At 40.0% G+C, this 25,153-nt stretch overlaps 1 protein-coding gene across 1 annotated transcript in view; it reads left to right on the forward strand.

Moving 5' to 3' along the window:
- LOC136339185 (homeobox protein B-H1-like) overlaps nt 1-16,027 on the forward strand; it is a 31,007-nt gene extending 14,980 nt beyond the window's left edge. Inside the window, exons 2-3 of the mRNA XM_066282208.1 lie at nt 2,366-2,585; nt 15,115-16,027. Of these exons, the coding sequence (XP_066138305.1) occupies nt 2,366-2,585; nt 15,115-15,559 (665 nt within the window). The 3' untranslated portion in view covers nt 15,560-16,027. The remainder of the gene's footprint in view (nt 1-2,365; nt 2,586-15,114) is intronic.
- Nucleotides 16,028-25,153: the final 9,126 nt, after the last annotated feature.

Below are 25,153 nucleotides of genomic sequence, written 5' to 3' on the forward strand. Positions count from 1 at the left end.
CCGGGTTGTAAGTAAATCTGATAAAGTGGAAAATTGTAAAAAGCTACGAAATGATAGCAAACACCGACACTTAACGGCACGCGAAACGCTCATAACGTAATTGCCCCCCATTAGTGTGGGGGCGAGGAAACCAGGAGGTCTCAGTCCTATTACCTTAACGTTTATTGCATCGCCGAATTGCTAATCTAAAGCTATTACTTACCCTCTTAGGGTAACGGATAAAAACGCACACGCAATAAGAAACTTACTTTCATTCGGAGATTTGGACAAATTAGTTTCGATAAATTCTCACCTTTATAAATCAACCCTCATCGTGGCTTTAAGTCATTGTGACTCGAGTTGATAAGAGAAAATTATATACCCTTTTGTTCGCTTTTTTTTCCCCTTTTCCTCTTCGCGGTAATTATCGGCCATAAGGTAAGTGGTTCAGCTCGGTGTGGGTCAACCGCACACCTTAAAATATCCCGGTCTTATCAAAAAGTAACGAAAAACTTAAATACCAATTGCCCATAACATTTATTTAACTCGGAACGAACAAGTCGAATGTGAAAGGTGGTGGGCGTCGGTACATCGCAAAATACTTAATTGAAATAAACATTTTGATAAGGGAACATTAAGATAGGCGAATTAAACACCATTGTATATTCCGTTATTATCTCTGACACAGGTTTAATTTTAAATCGATTTGAGTGGAAGACACGGCCTGTGTTTAAATAAACACCACGTGGGAAGGTAATACGAGCTTGTGCTGAAGTTAAGCTGGACCCACCGGCCCGGTCTCGAGAGATAACCTGAATTAGAAATCTTGTTCGGAATTATCTTAATTTTGAAAGGTATGATAATTTAGATTATTAACGAGGAAAAACTTCACGACATCTGATCTGTTACGAAGTTATATATGAGATGCTAGAAGATAAAGGTGGAGAATGGTATTCTGGGTTTCACCAGACACGGTGCCCGAATTGGGCGTTGAAGTCTGCCTCCCGGCAAGCGCCAGTCACACCACGTAACACCTCAACCTAATAATATATAGCAAATACCCGTGGACGTCGGAGATTCCATACAGGGGGTTTTTTAACGCGAGCCATAAAGATTCCGGTGCAATGTATTTCGCTGTTCCTATTTTTTTTTCATATGAGCCGCAGGGCTTCATAAATAACGATTATACCTAACTGGTACGGTCATTATTTACGAAGGTGGTTTAAGCGTTTTGCAGCTGACATTCCCGATAGGGTTGCGACACGAGTGTTCAATAAAAACGCAGACTTTAACCGAAAAGAAACCCATGCGTCCCTTTGTACTCCTCCGGATCGAGGAGCAGGGAAGCTGGCCTCAATAGGATCGCTATTAAAAATTTCCGACTCAACCTGACGTGCGATAAACAGTCTGAAGCACCTTCACGAATGTCGGGCTTCTAGGTCATTCTGGCCCCAGCTAAGGCAGCGATATGCGTTGCGTCGAAATCCTTATGGCTCACCTTAAGCGAATACCCTATAGTAGGGCCATCTCGTAGTTCGAGAGGTCTTGCAAAGACGTAGAGAGACTTTCGTAGCGAAAGTTTTTTTCGGCTTTTTCTGTCAAGTTTCCCGTATGCATTGGCGACACTAAAAATTCTAAAAATTCGTACGCGAATTAGCTCCGGCATTCGCATTTTTAAAGGGCCGTAAGTATTGAAGCAGTGCCAAGTGAGCAGGAGGGAGGTTTTCGCGGAAGTCTAGCATCGAACAAACACCAGGCGTCAATTTCCAGCCTAACTATCGGGAACTTAAACATCCGGCTCAAAAACTGATGCTGAGTATTGAGGATTTTCAATAAAAGCTCTTTTAAAGAAGGATTTTTAACGAAAATGACGATTTTAACGGCATTATGCCCTGCTTATCAGCTTATCCTTTTATTTTGAGCGGAACACATTAATACCCAAAGACGCTGGTAATTAATTAACACTTAAGCTTCGGGAAGCTTCAGGCTTAATAACTCTCCAATCTTTCCGTCCCACCAGCGCTGCGGACGAGCAAAAAAGCAAATCTCACACCTCCATTTTCATTTATCGCCTTTCCAGAGCGCATACACACACTAAAAGAGCCGATACTTGAGCTACCCCTAACGTTGTGAGCCTGATTGGTGCTGCTTCCGGTGCCATCCCCGCGTTTCCCCCATTTTGCGACGTCAGCGTCGTCGCTGACGCCGCGACGCGTAAAACAATGAAGAAGATCAATTTTGCGCTCCCGATGTTTTGTCGCTTTCGTTGCCCCCCATGATGAGTGTGTTCGACGTTTATTTTTTGATTGCGTGGGGCGTAATTTCGCTGCGTTTCGCATCGGAATAAACTCACGAATGTCGCTAATAAGCTAATTAATTGTTTCAGGCCAAAACGGCGACGACTCGATAAACTCATCAAAAAGCCCCAGCGGGGCAATCAGCAAAAAGCAGAGGAAAGCACGCACGGCATTCACCGATCTCCAATTACAAACCCTTGAAAAAAGCTTCGAAAGGCAGAAATACCTCAGCGTACAAGATAGAATGGAATTAGCGGCGAAACTTGGTCTTACGGATACGCAAGTCAAAACATGGTACCAAAACAGAAGGTAAGATTTTTGACCATCAATTTTGCGTATTTGAGGGCAGCTCCACAACTTTCAATCAGCACCAAACCCCTGGGGCAGAGGCAATTGAATAAGCAAGAACCGCGCTAAGCTGACTTAAAGCTAACGCAGTATATCAAATTTCCTCAATACATCAACGCATAAATTAACGTAATACTTTATCATTAGATATTTAATTAAGATAGACATTCTAATTAGTCATAAGCCATTTAGTTTGTTTAAATGACCATTAAAGACATAACGGCTTTTAAACCAGCATCGAGAGTCGCTTAGTCTGGGGGATTTTTTGCGTTATCTGGGTAAAAACTGGTAATCTGTTGGTGGATTTTATTATGGGCGTAATACCAGGAAGTGGTAAAGTAGAAAAGATGCAGATTCAACTGCCTGTTAAGCAGATTACCGATCTCTGCGTCTCTCTGCGGGTATTAGCAGCCTTTTTGCTGTAATTAGTTTGATTGGCGTTTACAAAATGATATGGAGTTTTATTTGTGGCGGTCGTAGAAAAGGAAAACGGTTAATGCGTTCAAAGAGATCCAGCTAAGCTCATAAATACTCTAGAACCAGGTACGATGGGTGCGAAGAAGAGCCACCAACTTGTCCCCTATATAAAGGCACCATTAACTTGGGGGTCAATTTGTGCGCTTAAAATAGAGACGCGAAAAACTCCATGAGTGCAATACCGATTTTACGGGGGGCGAGGTTGGGCGTGAGCCCAAGGCGGCGGTTTTTCTCGGGGGAGGGGGGCTTTAATTAAAAATTTCGCTCAGAGCGCCAGACTTGCTAAGGCCGGTTCTGAACGTGCGATTGCTCGACTAACGTCGTTGGACGGACCTGCGTAGTTTCCAATTCAATTCAAACACCCAAACATGCCCCCATGATGTCCGGGAAACGTCGAAGTGGTCCCTTGCCAAATGCTCGTCTTCGGGAGCTTCAACCAGCTCTGAAGCAGCAGCGGTGCGCAGCTTCGTTTAAGCGAAGTGGCGAATGTCACGAGTCTGGTGAAATGCGGCAACAAACTTAACCTTCGTTCACTGTTAAGGTGTAAAAAAGTTTATCTATGAGCGAATTTCTAGTGCATCTCCTTTCGAACCGTAACACAATATGCACGACAATATCCATCTTGTGTTACTAATTAAGCCCGATAAACATCCATCAGCTCCAATCAGTGATGCCAATTAATGCATATTTTCCCAAGTTATTACTGAAAGGAATCCTAGTAAAATTTAACTGTAAATACATTACAAATGATGACACCTTTTACTACCGGCGTGATACGAAACAAATCCAATTAAATACCTTATATGGTCAAGTAAATATGTAAGCTTTAGAAGTCGCCGATCTGAAAGAACAAAAAGCTGACCAGAATAATAGTTTATTCACGAAATATAATTATAAATTTAAGCTGAGGCTCGAGTAAAACCTCTATTATTTACTTTGAACGGAACGGACAAAAACACCGTATATAATATGACCAATGGCTTCTAAGCAGCCATGAGAAGACTATCCTTTGTTGGTCAAAGTGATGAGTCAGGAAACTACGGCCGTAATGTGTTGAAAGCTAACAGAAACCTTCGATTTACCATATACAGGGCGTCGAAATTCAGCGCAGTTTTCACGATACGTTTTCCAGCTGAGAGACATAGTGTATAACCAACGGTCGAGTTAAAACTCTTTTAGTACGAGAGCTGCAAAATTTTCTAGGTAAGTACCCATGAACACGTCTTGCTCGCACCATAATCGTAGAAACAGAACAAACACATAAGAGAAAAAGACGATGGAAGAATCTTCGGTTGGATTTTGCCCAACTTTCTCTTGAAAAACTGACTGAGTCGTGTCCGCTGAAAGGCCATAGGCTTCGTAAGACAGTAGCCGCGGCCAAAACGTGTAAACCTCTGTTTATTTAAAATATCAGTTATTTAAATAAAATGACAAATCAAATTTCTACGAAGCTTGTTGGATACCACGTGAAAAAGCAAAACAAAAAAGGCGTGTAAATAGAATCACTTTACGGTTATTAAGAAAAGTTTGTTTAAATGATTTTTGATTTTGTACAGTCCGGATTCAGGGGGCAAAAAATCAATTTAAAAATTGGTTTCACAATACGTTTTTAGGTTCGTCTGCTATATGATTTAAAAACTCGGGCTATTTTAATAAGGACAGTGGAAAATCTGATCGAGGCAGGTGCCTCCGGGCATCGAAATTGAATTCAGATTTTTAGCTCAGCCGAGATTTTATCACAAAAATGTAAAGCGAAAATGTTCGATATCGAAATTTCTACTGCAATTATCCGAAAATTTGCGCCATTGTTTTTTAATGATCACGTTGCTACAGTTTCAACAACAGAGGCAGCAATTATCACGTACACTAAGCAATTTTTGGGTTACAAAACCGTGTAAAGTGGTAAACGTTTATCAGTCTAATCTTCAACGGATGCCATATTTTAGCTTTATGAAAATCCGTTAAAGAATTTCCGGTCTAAAGTGAGCTTATTGTATATAAAACTCATTTACTATATAAAACCACCGGCTCGGAACACAATTGCTCGACTATCACAATATTAAACGCTTATGTTCTCATATAAAAAAAGTATTTTGTCCAATTTTTGATGTACATTTCACGACCGTCGACTTAGTTTATCATTCATCACCCTCTCAGAATTTCATCCCCTAAAAATGAGCCGCAGTGCACCATTTCGGTCCGCTTTGCACCACTTAAATTTATGACCAACTGACCGGTAATAACGGGAAATTCGCAGATACAAACATTAGCATAGCCGAGTGTAATTTGGTCCGTTAGGCGAAACCCCAAAACTCAAATGTATTATTTACGGCACTAAAGCTCTAAATTATTAGTCGAATTAAAGGTGTTGAATTCGAGCGTCCGAAAAGCACACGTGAATTATTACACCTGTATGTAAATGGGAATTGTAATTTGTAATTTGAAATTTGGTAAGCGGGCATGAGATCCCTATCTTTGTATTTTAGAATTTAGGAAAGCATGTGGGTTGAAAGTACAAGAAAAAATTTTAAATGGATCGATTGACATAGAGGCTGCCTTAAAAAATCACACAAACCGTCATTAAGGATTCAGTGTAAATCTAGTAAATGTGGATCTTCGTTACAACTTAATGAGGCTACCCGATACCGGTCAGATGCCGATCTATTATGAACGCGAGAAAAAGCCTGCGCGCTCGGACTAGTTTGAACGTTGTCTGAGCAAGCATGAGCAAACGCGCGCCAGCAGGAGCAAACGTTAGCGACTGCGAGCGAACGAGCGCTCTTCGTCACTGGTCTGCAGGATACGCTGCTCAATGTGCGTTCAATAGACAAACGCATACGTCCGGTTGAGTTGAACTGACGTAGAGAGAGAAGAACTTACGAAGAGGAATCAACCCACATGGGTTCCTCGAGGGTGAAGGAAGAGCCAAAAGGCAGGCCGCACCGTTTCGGTGACAGTTTTTTTCAAGATCAAAAAACCTTCACTTAACAGTTGGAAATGTTCTGACCCGAACACTTTCCCTTCACTCGGGAAATTTCATGTTCAGAGAAAGAACAAATAGGAGTCATTCACTAAACGCTGTTTCTTGATCCACTAACTCAGACATATTACATTATCTGATCGCCCCATGACGTAACTAAAACTAACATCCCATCATTGAAGAATGAAGCAGTGACTAGGCACAAACAAAGTCTCATAAACAGACTACCATCAGAAGCCGGGCCGCTCCATTACTGATAGTTTTTTATTTTTAATTAGCGTCTTTTTGTCTTCTTCCTTGCTAACTATCATTACTCGCAGTCGAAAAGGCTTGCCGATCAGCGTGAAAAGCAATTAGTCACTTAATTGTCTTTTATTCTTCTTCTTCTTCATCGGTGGTTATTTGTTGAAACCATTTAGTCACCTAATCACTGCCGGTTACACAGAGAAAAGTGCTGACCCATGCTGTAGGCGCCGGAAAACAATTACGTCCGTAACTTAGTAGTTACGCCCATGTCTGTGGGGTTGTGGATTTTAAAATTTGCCTCGACCGTAGACGGGGCATATGTCGTTAAGGGTCCCCGAAAGGTTCTCAGGAACATGACGACCATTGCGAATTCAAGAGTGATTGGAGCAAGCTGAAATTGAGGATGAAATCTCCATATCTCGTGCAGAGTGCCCGCCAAGGCATAAATCCCCCATTAACCAAAGGAAATTTCGCTCCGCGATGAGAAACGTTTTGCTGGGAAAATGCCGCTTTTGCCATTATGTGGAATTGGTCCAATTTAGCTCGATTTTTGCAATTACCGCGATATCACGAAACCATGAATATGTTACGAATTAAGCATCGCAAGCTTTAAGCGCACAGTCTCAAGCTGTTTAGAAATTACAATATTTTGACAGGTGCATCCTTCCAGGTAATAACAAAGTGCATGCACGAAATAACCGTTATCCCCGAGAGGTAAACTGCCTATGACAAAATAACAAGTAAGATAATCGTCATCGTATACTAAATTGCCGTCTTCAAAAAGCGACTTCCCTTTCAATAGCAGCTTTACCTGTAGTTAGTCACTTCACTGCGTTCATAACTTCATTCACAAATTGCTCGTCCTAAATTATTCCCGAATGACAACAGTTACGTTGAATGACTCAGTTTTATAACGAGTACGTAATAATGGTTGCCTTCGCTGGTAGCCAGCAAACCACGAAAAAGTCTATAAAAGTTTGTTTTGAGAATTCAAGCGTGTAATCAATCTCTTCAAAATCATCCTATAAATGTTCTCTTGCGTTGGTTGGTTTATTGGTCTACGCAGGGAGCGTAGATGAATAAAACGCAATTTTCTGCCGTGATGCACTCTTAAGCGATATTAAACGTCCTCCGATTTAAATGACACTAGAATTAGTTCAAGTGGTCGGTATACGTTTTTACCTTGTGTAAGCGAGGCACTGTATTCCCATAATAAATCTCCTGATGGTTGACAAATAACTATTAAGAGGACTTGTGTGATAGAAGAATTACTGGACTGTGGTTAATGATTGTCGCAACCCCTTGTGCGATATGAATTATTTTCGGAGGGGGGAAATGTGCCTTTCGTTCCTTGGCGTTGTTGGCAAGAGAACTAGGATTCGATTAATATAAATTAAAATTCATTCAAATTGCAAATTCATTTAAATAGTGGTTTCGTGAGCGGCCACAAAAAACCCAGTTTTGTCCATTTTGCCATCAAAATTAATTAATGACTTCAATGCTCATTCAGATTACCATAGAATAATGCGGATATAATAATAATAAAATTGTTGATAATGGCAAAATATTTTGCGTATAAATAACGAATGAAATATTATAACGTATTTCCGGTTTAACTTAATTAATTAAACTGATTCGAGTTTGTATAAATGATATTACTATTGAATTATATTGTAGAGGTATGGAAGCTTTAAAATGCACTCTTTTTGTATAGTCGCGGTTTGTTACCAATTTGCTAACAGAGTTATGTGAAACTACAAACGTGTATTTTTTATGCCCAACTGGTCCAAACAAAAGCTGACTGGTAAGCGGCCACCAATTTAGATCCGGCAAGTGCCCCTCGGCACCTCACGGCACGGCTAGCGAAAGGGGCACTATAAGTGACAAAATTGAATCAATCGAAAATACAAATTAAAGCTTTCGATAAGCCTATCTCACATGCCGAGAAATTGTACAATGAACCGACGCGGCATATCCATGGAATTGGCCCAAGGAGCAAATCAGCTTTAACGGCCGAAGGGCGTCAGTTTCCTTGTTACGAAATTCGTTTTATAGATGTCTAACAAGGAGGAGCCAGTAAGATAATATGAGAGGTAAAATGCAAATGCAAGAAATTGAGCAAAATGAAGTCCAAGGCATTTCAGAGATTGAAGTTCGGAAAGAGCGTGAGTGAACGATGCCAGGAACATTGGAATAGGCGTCATGAGAAAATTTGAATGACAGGAGCTTGAACCCACAAATGCAAATTGTCCCAACTTTACTCTGTAGTCAGAAATTGCAGTTCCGAAGGCTCTCTACCACCTCCCGAACCAATAGTGCCAGACATGACGTAGTGGGTGCGAACGGAACTTAAACAAAGGAACCGACACAAATCGCCTGAGAGACTTCATAAATGGAAATTTTAATTAGAAAAAATTGGTACCTCTGAACCTAATAGCAGTAGAGATAATATTGGGAGAACTTTGGTGCGAAGGAAGGTTCAACAGATTGCAACAGAACAATCCAACGTTCCTCAATATTCAGAAATCGTAACCGGAACGACTTCTGCATCGCCTGATGTGGTTTTTGAGCCTGTTAGGGGTCGACGATTGAGCCTCCACAGTACCGCTTCGACATAGCCTCGAATATTACTGGAATGTTGATAGTTGCAATCGGAGCAACATACATCAACAAATTAAACAGTGATATATGGTTTAAATCACGTAACTATGCGCGTCACAGGTTTCGTATCAGCGATGATGCCACATCGTTTTAAAAGTAACATGTAGCATTGACGCCACAAGTTCCTTACACCGACGGTTTACGAACTTGGGCATTATACCAACAATAGTAGTAACAACACCGACAATAAATAACTGGGAGCCCCATTTTAGTTCTTGAAAGAACAAATTTTTATCGCTAACGTTGATAAACAAAGAATAAAACGGTTTAAAAGAACAAATCAAATCAAACCGTCAATAAATTAAGCGGCAACCGTGCAAAAAAATTGGATTATGTTTAGACGTTCAAACATATCTTTGTCCTTTTTTCGCATGTTGTACTTACACGAATTGTCATTTCGCGTAGAACGACTCTCAATTGTTACATTTCGTGACGCAAATAAAAAGTTACATGATTTGAACTTTAAATTTGTTTTAATCGTCTATGTAGGAGTAACCTTAATGCATTGACTCCCCCTCGAGTTAGCTCTCTTGACTCAAGTCAGTACCACTCGTGTGGGGGGCGAGGTTTGGCGACGGCCCAGGGCGGCAAACCAGAAAGGACGGCGGGCTTTCCTGGTGGTCGGTTTTTCTTGGAAGCAAGGGGGCGGTGATTGAAAATTTCGCCCCAGGCGAGAGACTTCCCACCGCCGACCCTGCCTACGATTTTCTTTCCATTGATCCCATCCCATTGATCCCATCACAATATTTCCAAATAACTTTCTCAAACTACAGCTTTGCACATAAATTACCCATGACCTATATCAAAACATGGCGTGCGCTGCAGCCATATACTCAACTAGCTGTACGCTGAGGCCTCTGCAATTGAAAGGGCCGTCGGAAGTATTTAAGAACGGCCTTATCTCAGATTAATAATGTATGTTAAACTACCCTTAAGTGCTGGCAAATTGTTCTTGGAAAATTTCGAACGTTTTTCCGACACCATGCGAACCGTTGGTAATTCATGCACGAGTTGCACGCGTCTCATGTTGCGTTCTGCCCGGTGCGTGATCACTGCTGCCACAGAAATGAATATCTCTTTGTTCCTGATGCCATATCAACTTCGAAAATCTGCTCATTTTCGTGTTTAATAACTTAATGTTAGACTAGAGGGCGGTGAATCATAGGCGCAATTTGATGAAGAAATTGGGTTAGTTCAAGCTTCCGACTTCCATGCGAAGGTGGTGTTCCCATTATCTATTGGCTTCGAAAACACGCTTATCAAATAGATTTATGGCCGGTCAAATCCTTTATGGCCTATCTCTTTTGTGCAGACCATCCCTTCTTTAAAACAAGAAGCCCTCGAAAAATAGCCCTCATAAATCAAAATATGATCGTTTTGTTGCCCCATTCGATGGGCAAAACTGCAGAGGACAGCTAGTTTTGTTGTAATATCAAGGTTTAGTTAATATTGGTCCTCATAACAATTTTAAACGTATTTACGTATAGAAAACTACCGTTCAAAGAAGCAGGTATTATAAAGTCATAATTTAAGCCAAGGCTTTCTTTTCCAAGAACAAAAAATATGCCATAAGGTATGATTTTCCGTAATAAAAGTTAAATAATATCGCACTAGGACCGAAACACGGCACTTGCAGATTAGCCTTCGCTTAGCATGCGGCTAACGTTACCTAAATTAAACGCTGTAATTAATTTGCATAATATCGTAAGTTATTAGTGTGTAAATGCTTTTCCACATGGAAATATGGTGTAAAACACCATGCAAGTGTACGAATGTTACGTGTTTCTGGAGTTTGTCGGTTCATTACCAAGGGCCGGACAATCCACCCTTACCTCTATCTTCGTATTGATGTTAAACTGATTGCTGAACTTCTGGAGAAATTTTATGGTCTTTGAAAGTGACTTCTGAAAGTGATTGGCAGCGATGTTGAAGCCAGACAGGAATTTTCGGAAATAGTTGGACTAAGAACTGTCCCCTGTTGGAAGTTTGTTTGAGCTCCGGCAACTCATCAATAGCAGGAACCTTTTCATAATAAATACACAGTGGTGGCCACGTAAATAAGAACAATCTTTAAAATGCACAAACCTTATTCAAAATCGAGAAAATAACAACATTTCTTTATTCTATTAGTTTTATATTAAATAATATTTACTTTTATTAACATTTTTAACTTTTCCAATAAGGACTTGGTCGACATGACAAATAAGCAAAATTCGTCTGGATAAATGAATAGGAACGATTCCATTTAAATGAAACTTTAGCTCTAAAATGGCCTAAATCTACTAATAATCATATTAATACTACTAAGCTGAAACTAATATTCAGTCAGGTATCCTTTATTCCGAATTGTTTCATAACACCATTGCGGCAAAGATCAATTAACTACTGGCACCGGTTCCGAGGTATGACATATCAGATCCGCTGCATTTCTTCGTAAAGTTGAATAAGATTTGTTATATTTTTATCTCTTAGTGCTTGTTTTACATTCCACTTCAACTTCTCAATTGGGTTCAAGTCGGGACTGCATGCAGGCTACTTAATAACAGCGACGTGATTTGCCACTAACCACTGTTTTGCAATTTTTGCTGTATGTTTCGGGTTATTGTTGTGCTGAAACTGCCGGATAACAGGAAGGGTATTCTCTGCATGTGGCATAATATTTTCAGGAATATCCTGATATTTGTACATGTTCGAGATACCGACAAGTTTGGTAATGGGTCCAACTCCATGTCCAGACATAAACCTTCACAGTTTAATATTGCCGTTACCTTGCTTGATGGACATTATAGTGGACTTTGGGTGAAATTCTGTGTTACGAAGTCGTTTTACATAAACTCGATCATCGGAAACGAATCTATTAATTTGTGTTTAGTCCTATCAGAACCCATGCTTCCACTGAAAACTTGACCATCTAATATGAAGTTTTGCAATTTCCAACCGTGCAGGTCTATTCTCTTTTGATATCAGGGTTTGGCTTCTGGAAACTCTTCCAAGTAAACCTTCCTCATTTAAACGCTTTCGTATTATGCTTGTTGAAACTGTAGGTGTTTCTTGGCCGAAGAGCTCTTTTTTTAGTTTGAATAGTTGTCAATTTTGGATCTTTTTTCTGATAGTATTAACAAATATCTATTAAATAGGGCTGTTTTTTTTCTTTTCCTTCATTGTCTTACAGGATTTTTTAAAGTTTAATGGACGTTAAAATGTTTAACTGCATTTGCGGTGATGTTTTTGGAACAATCTAAATGGTTAGAAATTTGTTGATAATACCAACTCTTTTCCATTAAAGACAAAATCGATTTTTGCAAACCTGAAGTACAATGTTTTCTTCTACCCATTTTATGTTCTGTTAAGGTATTTTGCACACTATGGCAGCACAAATTGTTCGACAATTGATTTCTTTGAAAACTATCTTATTTATTTGTCCAAAGGAATTTTGTTTATTTATTGCTTCGGTCAATAGCATTAATTTAAAAAAAAGTATAATATTTTATTATTAAAAAAAAACTTGATCACACGTATATCTCTATCATTTTTAAAGAAGTTTTACCACTTTAAAGAGCGTAATTTTTTATGTAGCCACCTGCATGTGCATATTCTTAACGTCCATAGGAAAACAATCTGGACTCCCAGGAACTTCAATAATACGAATACGCCAATCCCACACGATCTCTTAAATCTTTCCATCGCAAATAAAGAGTAAATAGCAAGAAAATTCATTTGCGAACACTAATTCACTGACCAAAAGCACCCGTTTTTGGTCCATGTTATGACCCCATTATTGGGTCCATTCTATCGTGTTAATTTCCCTGCAGGGCCGATCTTAGCAATAGGCCAAATTTTTAATCACCGACCCCTTACCTCCAGGAAAATCCGCCGGCCAACATACCACCCCCTTAGGAGAGTAGTGTGATTCGTTATTGCTGAGCGCTCCATTATACGCAGATGATACTGTCGATTGGTACTGGGCACCCAAGAACAATTAGAAGAAAAATTGTACCTCAACGAGAATCCTTTTATTGATGAATGACAGAAAGATGCACCCCACGAAATCAGAGTCGTGGTCGCATATCTAAAGTAGGGCTTCTGAAAGCAATTCTGAAAAGCTCCCATTTTTGAAAAGCTTTACTTTGCATTCTAAGGCAGAGCAAAGTTCCACTTTAATACCTTTACAATCCAAAACGAATTAGTTTAACTCCTTTGGGCATGCACTCCACGATCAGTGTTTCTCTAAGCTTTTAACAGTTCTGCATTCGTCATTCAAATCTTCCCTTACAAGTTTTTGTATTCAAATTTCGTTTCAATTGTCCTTTCATGAAATAATTTGACTTCTGTAGGAATTTACTGCCATCCATGACCATCCATTAAATGACGGGCACATTCCTAAATTTGTCATGGTGAATTCTGTCATAAAATGCTTGACTAGCTTTATTACCTTGTGGCTTTTTCCAACCGACTTATTTTACACAGTACACGGTCGATATACAGTGTTTACTTAGGAGAAACGTTTTGTGTGTTTTAACACTTAGATTGAAATTACAATGTTTAAGCTCTTTTATTAACCGGTTGATGCCGTGACCAATCGGTCTTTATTGATCCAGATAGTTGTATACTCCCTTTTTTTGACTAGAACCCGTTTTAATCCGGCATCTTGCTTAAACTTATTATCGAAAAATATTTGTTGCTAAGTTCCGCCTATTTTTATTAGATTATATTCACGAAAATTAGTTTCTTTTCAGTCTTCGGGTTACGAAAGTGGCATCGACCAATCTCTACAACGATGCCGGTACATGAAACCGGCCCATTTTAATAACACGGTAAATACTGGTTTGTTATATTTATTATGAATTTACGAAATTAGAGACATTTTCGCGAAAATACCAGTAAATTTGCTTTCCGAATTGAAGTACCACATGCCACTCCAACGAAGGGCAAGGTAAATGCCGATTTATGAGCTGAGGAAGTTTTCACAAGAATATGACAAAGTTCCCCTCATGGTGTTTGAAAATCAGTCCATTTTTAGTTCCGGATAAATAGGGGTTTACTGTCTAGAAAATTCGAGCAATATTCATAGAAGGACGAGCTTTTGTCAACATCTGGGTTACCAGTTTGGTACCGACCAGTCTATGTATGTTTGTAGATGTCCCAGTGATTCGGCATCAGTCCATTTGAATTGCAGGATAAATGCTGATCATAAATTTAGGATTTTTTCTGCGTCGAAACTACAATATTTAAGCGGTTTTATACATCGGCAGCATCCATTGGTGCCGTGACGAATCAGTCTTTATGGATCCAGATAGTTCGATAATCGCTTCTTGCAATTTCGTCCGGTACCTTGCAAACTCGTTATTGAAAAATGTTTTCTTTAGTCACTTTTACCTATTTTTATTAGATTATATTTACGAAAATGAGTTTTGGAAGTAGCAATTTTTTGATGGTCATGTAATAACTATCGACGTTACATCCGGACCCTTTATACTGCTAAACCGTTTTTTGTCCGAAATCTCATCTAAGAGGCAACTCGTTTGCTCTACCTAACAAACCGTCTCATCAAGTGTGAAATTTTTTCAGACAAGTTATTTATTTTTGACGCCAGCACTCAATTTTCTGAACTAATTTCCAGTCTAAATAATGACTAAGCGAATGCCGAAGCATTACTTTTGGGAAAGTAAAAACCCTTAATTTCTAAAAAGGACTGTTAATATTCTAAAATCAATAAAGGTTCTCCAGGCGAAAGTGCTAATTCATTCTGGGCACCCTCTGCTAACTGTCCCATTATTTCGTAGTTAGGCGCAAGGGTCGTTTTCGCTAATATTTTGGGCGCCGCTATTTGGGGGGTGGAAACTGGCTGGTTCGTTTGTCCGTGATTTGCCAAGATTCTTATTAGTTTCATAACCCACCTCAACTTTCACACGCACATCATAAACCACTTGATAGTTAACTAACTCTCAATTTTCCAATTGTTATGCCTTAATATGATTATAATAGCACAAGTTTGGTTTTTGTGGGACCATATGGTTACCCCGACGCGCATATGTTTCCAACTTGCGTGATGCCTTGTTAATGAAACTTTGCGGTTGATCTAGGCGTACACAAAAGCTCTAAATTTTTCTGTTTTTGTCTTTGCAGAACGAAATGGAAAAGACAAACCGCCGTCGGTCTCGAGCTTTTAGCTGAAGCAGGTAACTACGCAGCCTTCCAAAGACTCTACGGGGGACCCCCTTACGGTTGCTGGTATCCCCCTCAAAATGCCGGTCCTCAGACTTCTCCTACAGCTGCAGACCTCTACTACAGACAGGCGGCGGCTGCGGCAGCTGCCACTCTACAGAAGCCCCTTCCCTACCGACTATACCCTCCGGGAATGGGGTTGGGAATACCGGGCCCCAGTGCTCATTTAGGGTCCTTGGCCGCCAGTAGTTCTCTAAGTAATTTATCCAACTACTATTCAAACCATACCTCCGAGGGTCCTTCGCCTAGATCACCCAGCCCAGACACACCTTTAGATCCAGGCTCTCCTGGTTCGCCTGGGGGCCGTCGATCCCCTTCAGACGACGAGGATACCATACACGTCTAAAAAGTAAATTTTAAAAGTGTTTGTGACATTGTGATATAAATAATAATACACAGATATTATACTAAATCTACAGCGCGACCAATGCTTTATATTTAGTATAATTATACTTGTATTATATGAACAATATTAATTTATTTTAAATGCTTTTAAGTGTGACGTATACGGACTGTGGAGATTTGTACAATAGATGGCTTTGTAAATATTCCAGATAAGAACTTAGGTCTACTTGTAAGATCTTCAAAGCGCGGAAGTCTTACCTGCGCTAATTTTATCGGTTTTAAAGGAAGTTATTGAGGATTAACTTAAAAAGCTTAAAACCGCAATAACTTTCTTCACAAAACTAATATTATCGATACCTGTAAGATTGCACCACTTCGATGTAATCGATTTAATTTGGCTCAATAACGATGTATATTAATGTTTTAAATAATTAGAAAGTATTAGAGTAAAAATAAGTTTTTATTACAAGAGATTGTTTCATTTCATTCCCCCGATGCAGATACGAGGCGCAAAAATTTTACATCCACTCACTCAGGCAGGGCCGGCCTCAGCAGGGCTGGCACTATGAGCGAAATTTTTAATCACCGTCCCCCTATCCCCAAGAAAAACCGGCGGCGAGGAAAGCCCGCCGCCCAACTTCGGCCCCCCATAAGGCCGGTGCTGCACTCGGTTTATTTTTGTCGAATAATTTTATTGCATTTAATTCTTGCATAGAGTAAGTATGGATGGGTGCAATCCTTTTCCTACTCAAGGAGTTTTTTTTTTATTATAGCCGTAAGGGTTCCAATGCGACGATTCCATTTATACTTTTCGAATCTCCGAAATTACAGTTAGAAAAATTAAACAAAAAAAAGATTTATTTGATTTAATACTGCACGCAGAGCAGCAGGGCGTAGCGGACAAACGCATCCGTTCGTTACCTGGTTAAGACAGTTATGTGTGTGAAGGAATACGTTCGGTCGTCTTCGTTCATTTCCGTTCGCCCGGCAGGTACAAACGGCACAATTCCCAATGTCTCATGACACTGCCAGCTGAACATAAATATACAAACCCGTCGAAGTTTGCTCGAAAAACCAGAACTTTTTTAATTAGATATTAAATTTTTTTTGCAATTAAAATTATTTCTATACAAAAACAACTGGGAATCGCGTATTTCCTTAAAATTTGAACTCGTAAAAATGAATTCAAATAGTCGTGGAAAAAATCTGAGAATACTACGAAATGGATATAGTAGATGGCGCTGGTGGGATATTTTCTTGCAAATGCCGTTGACATTGTCGATTTCTGTCTGCGTTTAATTGACTTGAGATGAACCCAACTGACGAGATCTAATAGGATCGAAACCGGTCTTTAGGGTGCTCGAGTTAATGAAACACAGAGTTGGAATAAGGCATTAAGTCGTAATACTAATTTTCTCAGGTTCTAACTTATGTTAACTAATTAAACGCGGGAGGGGGGCTCTTAGACACCTCCTTACCACCGCGATAAAATATTAACACGACCCGCCACAAAACCGGAAAGATCTTACGAGGAACAACTTTTTTGTCAAATCCATGTCACAATCGCAAGAATATTCCTCCCGCACATCCCTCTATTCGCTGTTAAGTGATGTTCTGAAAAGACTCGTCACAATTGAATCGTACGTTAGAACGGTAAACGTTAGAACGGCAGTGAGTCAAACACGTAAATGGGGATTGTCCTCACCGGTGTACGTGAGTCCCAGGTCTTCTTCAAAACAAGAAGTAGGAATTGGTGTCGTGACCGCAACAGCGGGGGCCCGCGAGTACACGCGAAATCTTTATAAATGGGGTGTCATGGGGTCGTAAACTGAGTTCGAAATTAAAGTGTCACCATCGACGGTACGTTATTTTTGAGTTCGCGATAGTTTCTAGGGAATAAAAAGCGAATTAAATATTTAAAAACCTAATTAACCCCTACAAGGACACACATACCTTCAAGAAAAAATAATCACGCGTGCCGGGTGGTGGCACTAATGCCCTAATTAGGGCGTACTGGCAGGTGGTACGGTTTCACGACTGGCTTGGCACGTTGTTACAATTACATTTACTATTGACTACGCACTTACCAGCCCCATTGTCCAATCCAAAATTTCAATACCTCCCTTTAGAGGGCGGCTTAAAGTTAACATCGAGGGTTTCAATATGTCGCTGAATGGATAATAGCTCTCGATGCACATTAAACGGATTAAAGTGACACTTGACTGGGTTAAGTTACTGTCGAGCCCTTTAAAGCCGGCAGTAGTCAATGACTAATTCGAGTAAAAGAGACCTATTTTACACCATTAAAATTTTGAAATTTTAGAGTAATCAGATCTTAATCGCTAATGCATATAGTGCCGCTTACCCGTAACCATATCGTTCCGCTCTTGAATTTCAATTCGACAAAAATTACCTGCCCACAAATTATTTTTAATCTCTCCGATATAATCAGACACTTCCTTAATTGCATATCTGCTTTTTTTAAAAACAGTTACACTTAAAAGAAGCACCCAAGTTAAATGGGTAGTTAATGGGTCTAACGAAAACATTATTTGCATACTTATTACCATATAACATCCTAGCGTGGAAAAATGCGGTTATTACACATTTCTCTGGCCAGGTGGATGATGTATCATAACGCAATAAATTGTATAAGAATTTCATGCCGAAATTGCACTAAGGGTTTCTGAAAAGATGCCGATAAGCCAGTTAGGGCAATTTATTGTCATTGCAGTTCATTACGCCTGTGCTGAGCAGGTGAAATTATCGTGACCTTATTAAATACGATATTAAAATACTAATAATAAATTGCTTTAGGATATTCAATTTTGTTTTAGCTTTACGGGTGGCAGGTGATTGATTGATTAACAGCTTAAACACTTTTTGTACTCTATTAATAACACCTAATGAGACTTAGTTTTGAAACCTTTCACACTTTTAATCAGCAAGTCTATGTACAGTGCAAAACTCAGGTGCTCCTGCAATCAGCCCCAACTGAAACGAGATAATCGAAGGAGGTACGATCGCCCGTGGAACGGAGATTTCCCGATTTTCAAAAAAACCTTTTTAAAATTAATCCAGAGCTAAAGCGACGTATAATATTTTTTTAACTTGAGAAACACCTCCATTTTCCACCCATGGGGGCAGCAGGTGAATAAAAGTGCCATCCATGGCGCCAGGCTCGCTAAGACCGACCCTGCGTGAAGGGGACGTAACATTAAATTTGCGCCTATTCCGATGTTCTCTACGAAACATCTATGCCAATTACTCAAACCTTAGTGTTAAACGGCCATACAGACTTTGAGACGAAAATTTAAGCTCATTAATCGAATAAACATGAAACCGGAAACTAACCCACGAACTCGGCATTGGTTGCGATAATGATCCTCTAATAGAATTTAGCCTGAAAGGGCTTATCGAAATTCGAGACTGGATTATTTAACGAGCCAGTTAACAAACGACAAACAATGGTCAGGAAACTTTTCAACGGCGACCACAACTTTGACCATACTCGTATAAAGGGCTTCTGACCACATCCTCGCGTTTAGGGTTGATGGATGGATAATATGACTAAATTGGTTTTGTAAAACGTTGTCCTTTCTATCTTATTACGGAAACCACCGTGTCGGACTAGGCATTAGAGATATTACCATACTTGCAAAACGCAAATGAAGAGTTCAATCTTTTTGCCCTCTATAAGGGTCCATATTTTTGACAGGAAGGCTTTTCTTCTAGTAATTCTAGAATTTCATTGACTGCCTCTTCTAACCTTTGTTGCATGCTGCACCTGAAATCGGTGCCGAGCTCAGTACAAAAGTTCCCATCCCCCTTGGTGTTGCAATTTCCGTATCGTTAAGTAAACAGCAATTTTTTTAAAGGGCAACATAAGGGCTTACGTGTCAAATTTTTACTGCTACATTGAACTTTATTCTGGAATATAAAAAAAAACGGGCCGTAGATTACGAGAATTTGTACGCGTTGATTTCCAACAATATCAGCAACGTCACTCTAGAATCTGCCGCTCATCAATGTCGATAGGACTCGCACTAACCAGTTTGAGCTTCATACAAGTTTTGGTCTGAAAATCCAATATCAATTTGGAAAATCTGAATTTATCAGGCGTTCGCCGCTCATTGGTTGTTGTTAATTCAAGGAGAGTGCTCAAGGTTCTTGCATTCGCTAGTCTCAACAACCGAGGCGAACTTATGCATACAACAAGATCACTTTAAAATGATCTCATACAATATTCCTTTCCATTTATCAACTCTCGTTGGCAGCAGCTGCTCTAGCATAGCCATGCAATATGGCAGGCAGTTCGCATAGTACCGGGTGTCCCAAAAGGAAAATGGTTTTGTTTTATTGAGTAACGTTTTGAGGCTGCTAACAGGTACACCTTTGTTTTAACTAAAATATTTAACTGAATAATGTTTTTTCATTAATAGCACTACAGGAGATAAGCAGAGGAAAGTGAGGGCCCTTTTAGCTGACCGAGACGGTTCCGAGTGGCGCCCCCTATTAGCTCTAATAAAACCCACAGCACTAGCTTGTTTTTCACGTCCGAAACGTCCGTACATCATATTTCGGTGCCGTAAGTGAAATGACTTTGGAGATATGAAATGAAAGCAAAAATAAAATTTTAAGTTTAACGCCCTGTATCTTTGTTAATATTCACTTTCGGAATGGAACAACTGCGCTGGATCTTAACCTTCCATTGGCAGAAATCCGCTGTTGCCCCATTGCTTTTGAGACATCCTGTACATTGTTCACCTTCGGGCCACTCGGGCTCGTCCTTTAAAATCGCCAAATAACGCTCTCTATTAACTGCCTTTTCTGCTGTTGTAAAGCTAATTCCTCAGAGGACCTGCAACCCCCGCGTTCACGAACCTCAGCAAGTTCATCATTTGCGTTCCAAAAGGGACATTTCTAATCTACAGCATTATCCAGCGCGATTCAACCAATTTTTTTCCGGCCTTTCTCTGTCTCCGAGATCAAGGCGATGAGGCAAAGCTTTTTGTCTAGGGTCGTGGAGGGGTCATTGCGAGGATTAATTCGATACATTCCTTCAGACAGCTGCTCCACCTGTTCTCGAAATATCGGCGTTTGAAGTTTGAAAAGTGGCAAAAAACTGCCCTTCGGAAACTTTGGGGAAAATTCGAGATGTTGCACGTGTCGTTTTTCGGTCCTGCGGAGCGACGTGCTGATCGTGGATATCTCGGTCGAGGCCCGGGGGCCTGGAAAAAGGATTGTTGTGAATTTTCCGTACGTCATCGATCGAGCAGTCATTATTTCGATATTTTCATCGACTTATCTGGGCATTTGCCATGGAAATTTACAGTTTCTATCCCTCCGAAATGTAATTACCAGAAGACAGAGCTGCATCCTAAAACACAATGGGCACCCAAAGCTGCCCAATCAAGTAGTTTCCTATAATTTTTGAAAACTGGTATTGATTAATGACAATGTAATTCACACGCACCAATTCGCTCGTTGTTACCGTATGGGCCAGCTGTTCATTAAGGATTCCGAATTGTGACTAGCCATTGTATTATGGTGATGCCATTATCCACTTCACGTTTTGTTATATTTAGTTCAAATTAGGCTTAATTTCGACGGCCATTACCAACTGTTTCTTGGGCAATAACGGCGGCCGATTGTTGTAATTTATTAAATTAGACACGTTCCTATTAAAACGCAAAATAGAAAAGACCATAATGTTTACGTGAAATTGTTGATTACCCTTCCAGTGCTGGTCCCAGCGTAAGATGTTCGTTTAATTATCGATCGAGTTTTAACCATATGGCCTATCTTGTAACGAACCTTAATCTCTACCTTGGAGGTCCTGCTTGTCAGAAATCTAATACGCGGCTTTAATCGAATTTAACACATTACAGTTCGCATGGTAAATGGCGATAATATACGTTATAAGATTGAGTTTCACACGTTTTGCTGATAAATATCTCGTGGCTACTGAATCAAAATAATTTTCCAACGACAAACCTAAAAAGGCATTGTGGCAATTTGTTCTGCTTGACAGGCGATTTGTAGATACGAGATAAATGATTTAGCTGAATCTGAGGAAAGTTGCAAATTAAGCTTAATGGCGTTAAGTCCCTACTGAAGATGTATGCGTTTGATGCGTCCAAAAGTGAAATCTCCGGACTTTCATATGTGACGTAAGCTTGTTAGAATAGAGGTAAAATAAGAGGACCGTGCAGGTCAAATTAATTGGACTCGCGTAAAAATAACAATCAGGCAATGCATTTGGAAACTATGGTCATCGGAAGTGACGAACAATGGGACAATTTTGCGTGAATAACGAGCGTTTTGAAAACGTAACGGTCATAGGCACTTTTTCAACATAAAATAGCCACTATTAGGTCTCACTAATTGGAATTTCCGGTGGACAAACGTATATCCTCACACCTTTTGCTCAATGAGAATCAGATATTATATTGTGTTTAACTGAACTCGATGGCCGCACACTTCCATGATGGGTTTTTAATGTAATTTGCGGCTAAGGTGTTGGTCGCCGGTTGGCTGATAATCATCCTTATTGTCTCTCAGATCATTTATTACCCCGCTACTTTGAAAGGGAGGGGAAATTAAACATTCGTTAGTGTAGGCACTCAATAACTTGTGCAGCCAGCAATTTCCAGAAATTATTTCTTCTAATTTCTGCTTTGTTGCCGTCTTCCTCGATTCGAAATTGCTCCTGCTTTTACCGTCCCCATCGAGGATGATTTTGAGAATTATAAAGGACCTCCGGTATCTTCGGTATACACTAAGATCAAACATGCGATTTACGAAATTGGGGCACTACCATAAGTAAATGTACGTGGAAAATGTCGTTGATGGTTCACCATCAACCACGCCAAGATGGCCCAACAGTGAAACTGTTCAATGAAACTTAGGCGATTGGACTCCGAAGTATTTTGAGAGGGTTTGAATTCTTGGGAACATCATGGAATTTTTGGAAATTACTTGAGATGTTTGCAGTTTCCGCGCATGCGATGCAGCACCGAACTTTTTTGATTTTCCACATGCGTTACGCGACTTCAGGCGATTTTCCAGGACGCGTTTTTTCCAACAATCACATCGAGCTACTTCCTTTCACTGCGGGCCCACGAAGGTTAATTTTCCCTTAAATCTTTTTGGTAGATCTTCGACGACAGCACGAATATATATTTTCTGTGGCCCGAAGGGACAACCTCTTCCTCCTATCTCCATTTATCGGGAGTGCATTTGTACGAAAAAATTGGAAAATCGCTTAAACCACCGAGTGGAGGTACGATACGAGCGGAAATTATGAGGGGCCGAGAATATCTTCCAATGCACAAGATTGTTGTAGGTTCCGATGTATGCAAGGCAGAAATTCTTTAAAAAATTACAGCCTGGAAAGTAGGCTCTCGAAATTTGAAAGACTCTGTACGATCCTGGCACAAAGGAAAACGTGCACATCTCACAAGAAAAATTATGATTTTCGGAGGTTCTTAGGCCCATTTGCAGACCAACTGTAGACTTCAACGCTATTTTCGTCCAAAGAATTCCTATGGAAAACTCCAATAGCTTCGAATTATGTTTCTTCGCCTACTCAATACAGCTTTCAGGCAGAATAATTATTCAATCCCTTTGATTGATTGCTGGCACATTAAAAGAAAAAAATGTAAATCCGATATCGCGTGCACAATCATTTGTAACTTAATTGAACGAAATTGCTTTCAGAAGTTATTTCGGAGCGTTTTCAATCAATTTCCCATAATGGAACTAACCCAGCCAGCGGTCGCAAAGATTTCCTATCCGATATTCTAAGGTAATTAAGGAACACTTTAGTTGGCTGTACCGCCTCAAAGCGGGTTATAAACGCTATAGGAGGTAATTAACTGAAAAGGGTGACAGTAATTAATGAATTTCTGCGACTATAAAGCGATATTGTGTGTTTGCCAGAGTGCTCCCCAGGGCCTTGTTTTGTAAGTTTCCAGCTTACGCTTTAATATGCAGTTTAATGTTTTTGGGGACGTGTTGTATTTGCTAATCAATAATGAAACTACCCACTCTCCGTCTCTCCACACCGCCTCTATTTAAGAGCAATACCAATCGCTTCCGGATCGGAGCGAAAATGACCAAAAATTCTCCTTTCCAAGAACGATTCGCGTCAGTTTATGACCAATTTGCTCTCGGCGGTTTACTGGATGTGACGTAATGTGCACTTTCGGCCAATCAATTTACGGCTTTATGCAACGGCAGCAAATTGGTCTAGTATAACCTATGCGGTAATTGAACGTATGCGGAACTGGTGGTCCTCGTTGTATTCAACAAGTAGTACGTAACAGCCGCATTCAAAATTAAGGTAAAACGAATTTACCTAAAGTCGGCGTAAGGAGAGCTATCCGAAACCCATGCGCGATTGTCGTTTCGTTCTGTCGTCAAAAGCCACCGCAAAATCTCGTGATTTGTGGACAATCGATTCTTGGAAAAAAAAAAAATGAAGAAAATCTCGACTTTTTCATTTTATCAATAAATGCTAATCGTCGTCTGAGTTTAGCGCTAACCGGGAAAAACAAGGTTTACAGGCTCTAAACGCATCATGCCATCAAAGAGCGAACCAACGAAGTACAAAATCTAGAAACATAAATTCGTAGTTTTTTCTGCCTCTCACAGACCAATTACCCCACATCATGCTTAATGCAAGAGACAAGACGCTCTTAATTGGCAGTTTAAGAGTTTTTGCTTAAAACGCGGCAATAATTGGTACCGTGTGAGTTTCAAACAGGACGGCAATATGCGGAACCAGTGTTAGCAAAAAGTCGACTAAGTGCGGTTTGATTTATCCAATTTGAGTGGCATTTTATCGATTTATTGATGTTGGATTCTATACAGGTGCGCTAATGAATTTAAATTCAGTAACAAGAATTTGCCACTTTCCTCTTTGCCAGCAATCGACCTATTTCTTTGAAGGACAACAATAGCTTTAGCTATAATTCATCGTCAGGTGTACACCTGTTTGGGGCAGGAGTAGGCAGCTCAACAATGTAATTTATATTAATCGAATGTGAATGGGGATGTTTAATTAAAAGAGCGGCGTTGATTAGATCCTCGACGGGATACTCGAAGCATCGATTAGGACCGCTACTACCTCACTTCTATAGGTAGAAGACACAATTAACAGGACAGTAGTAGTTCGGTAGGTGTTAATTTCTTACAAATAAGTCATGCTTAGCGACTGGTTAGTGAGGCTTAAACTATTATCTCGGCCTTATAATCGGGCACAACCAATGGCAGCCTCTCATTTGGGAGCCCATAGAAACCATACCTCTTTCGTAACGATTCTCATTAAAATTCAGCAGCTTCTAAGCTGTCCTAGGCAACAAAATCCTTAAATACAGACCTGTGCCGCCCCTTCATTATGATCGTATTACGACTGACGAGCTGGTACTCAACTATTAATAACCGACATACCAACTGAATTTTTCATTATTTCTTCTTTATTTGGCCGACACAAAAGCAGTAGTCCTTTATTTTGATCAGTTCACACTGGCTTTAATAACTTGAAAGAATGGCGCGGTTTATGGTAAAAGACATTTCAGTGTTAATGTGA

Source organism: Euwallacea fornicatus, chromosome 5 (genome assembly GCF_040115645.1).
Source record: "Euwallacea fornicatus isolate EFF26 chromosome 5, ASM4011564v1, whole genome shotgun sequence".
In the NCBI taxonomy this organism is placed as follows: Eukaryota; Metazoa; Arthropoda; class Insecta; order Coleoptera; family Curculionidae; genus Euwallacea; species Euwallacea fornicatus.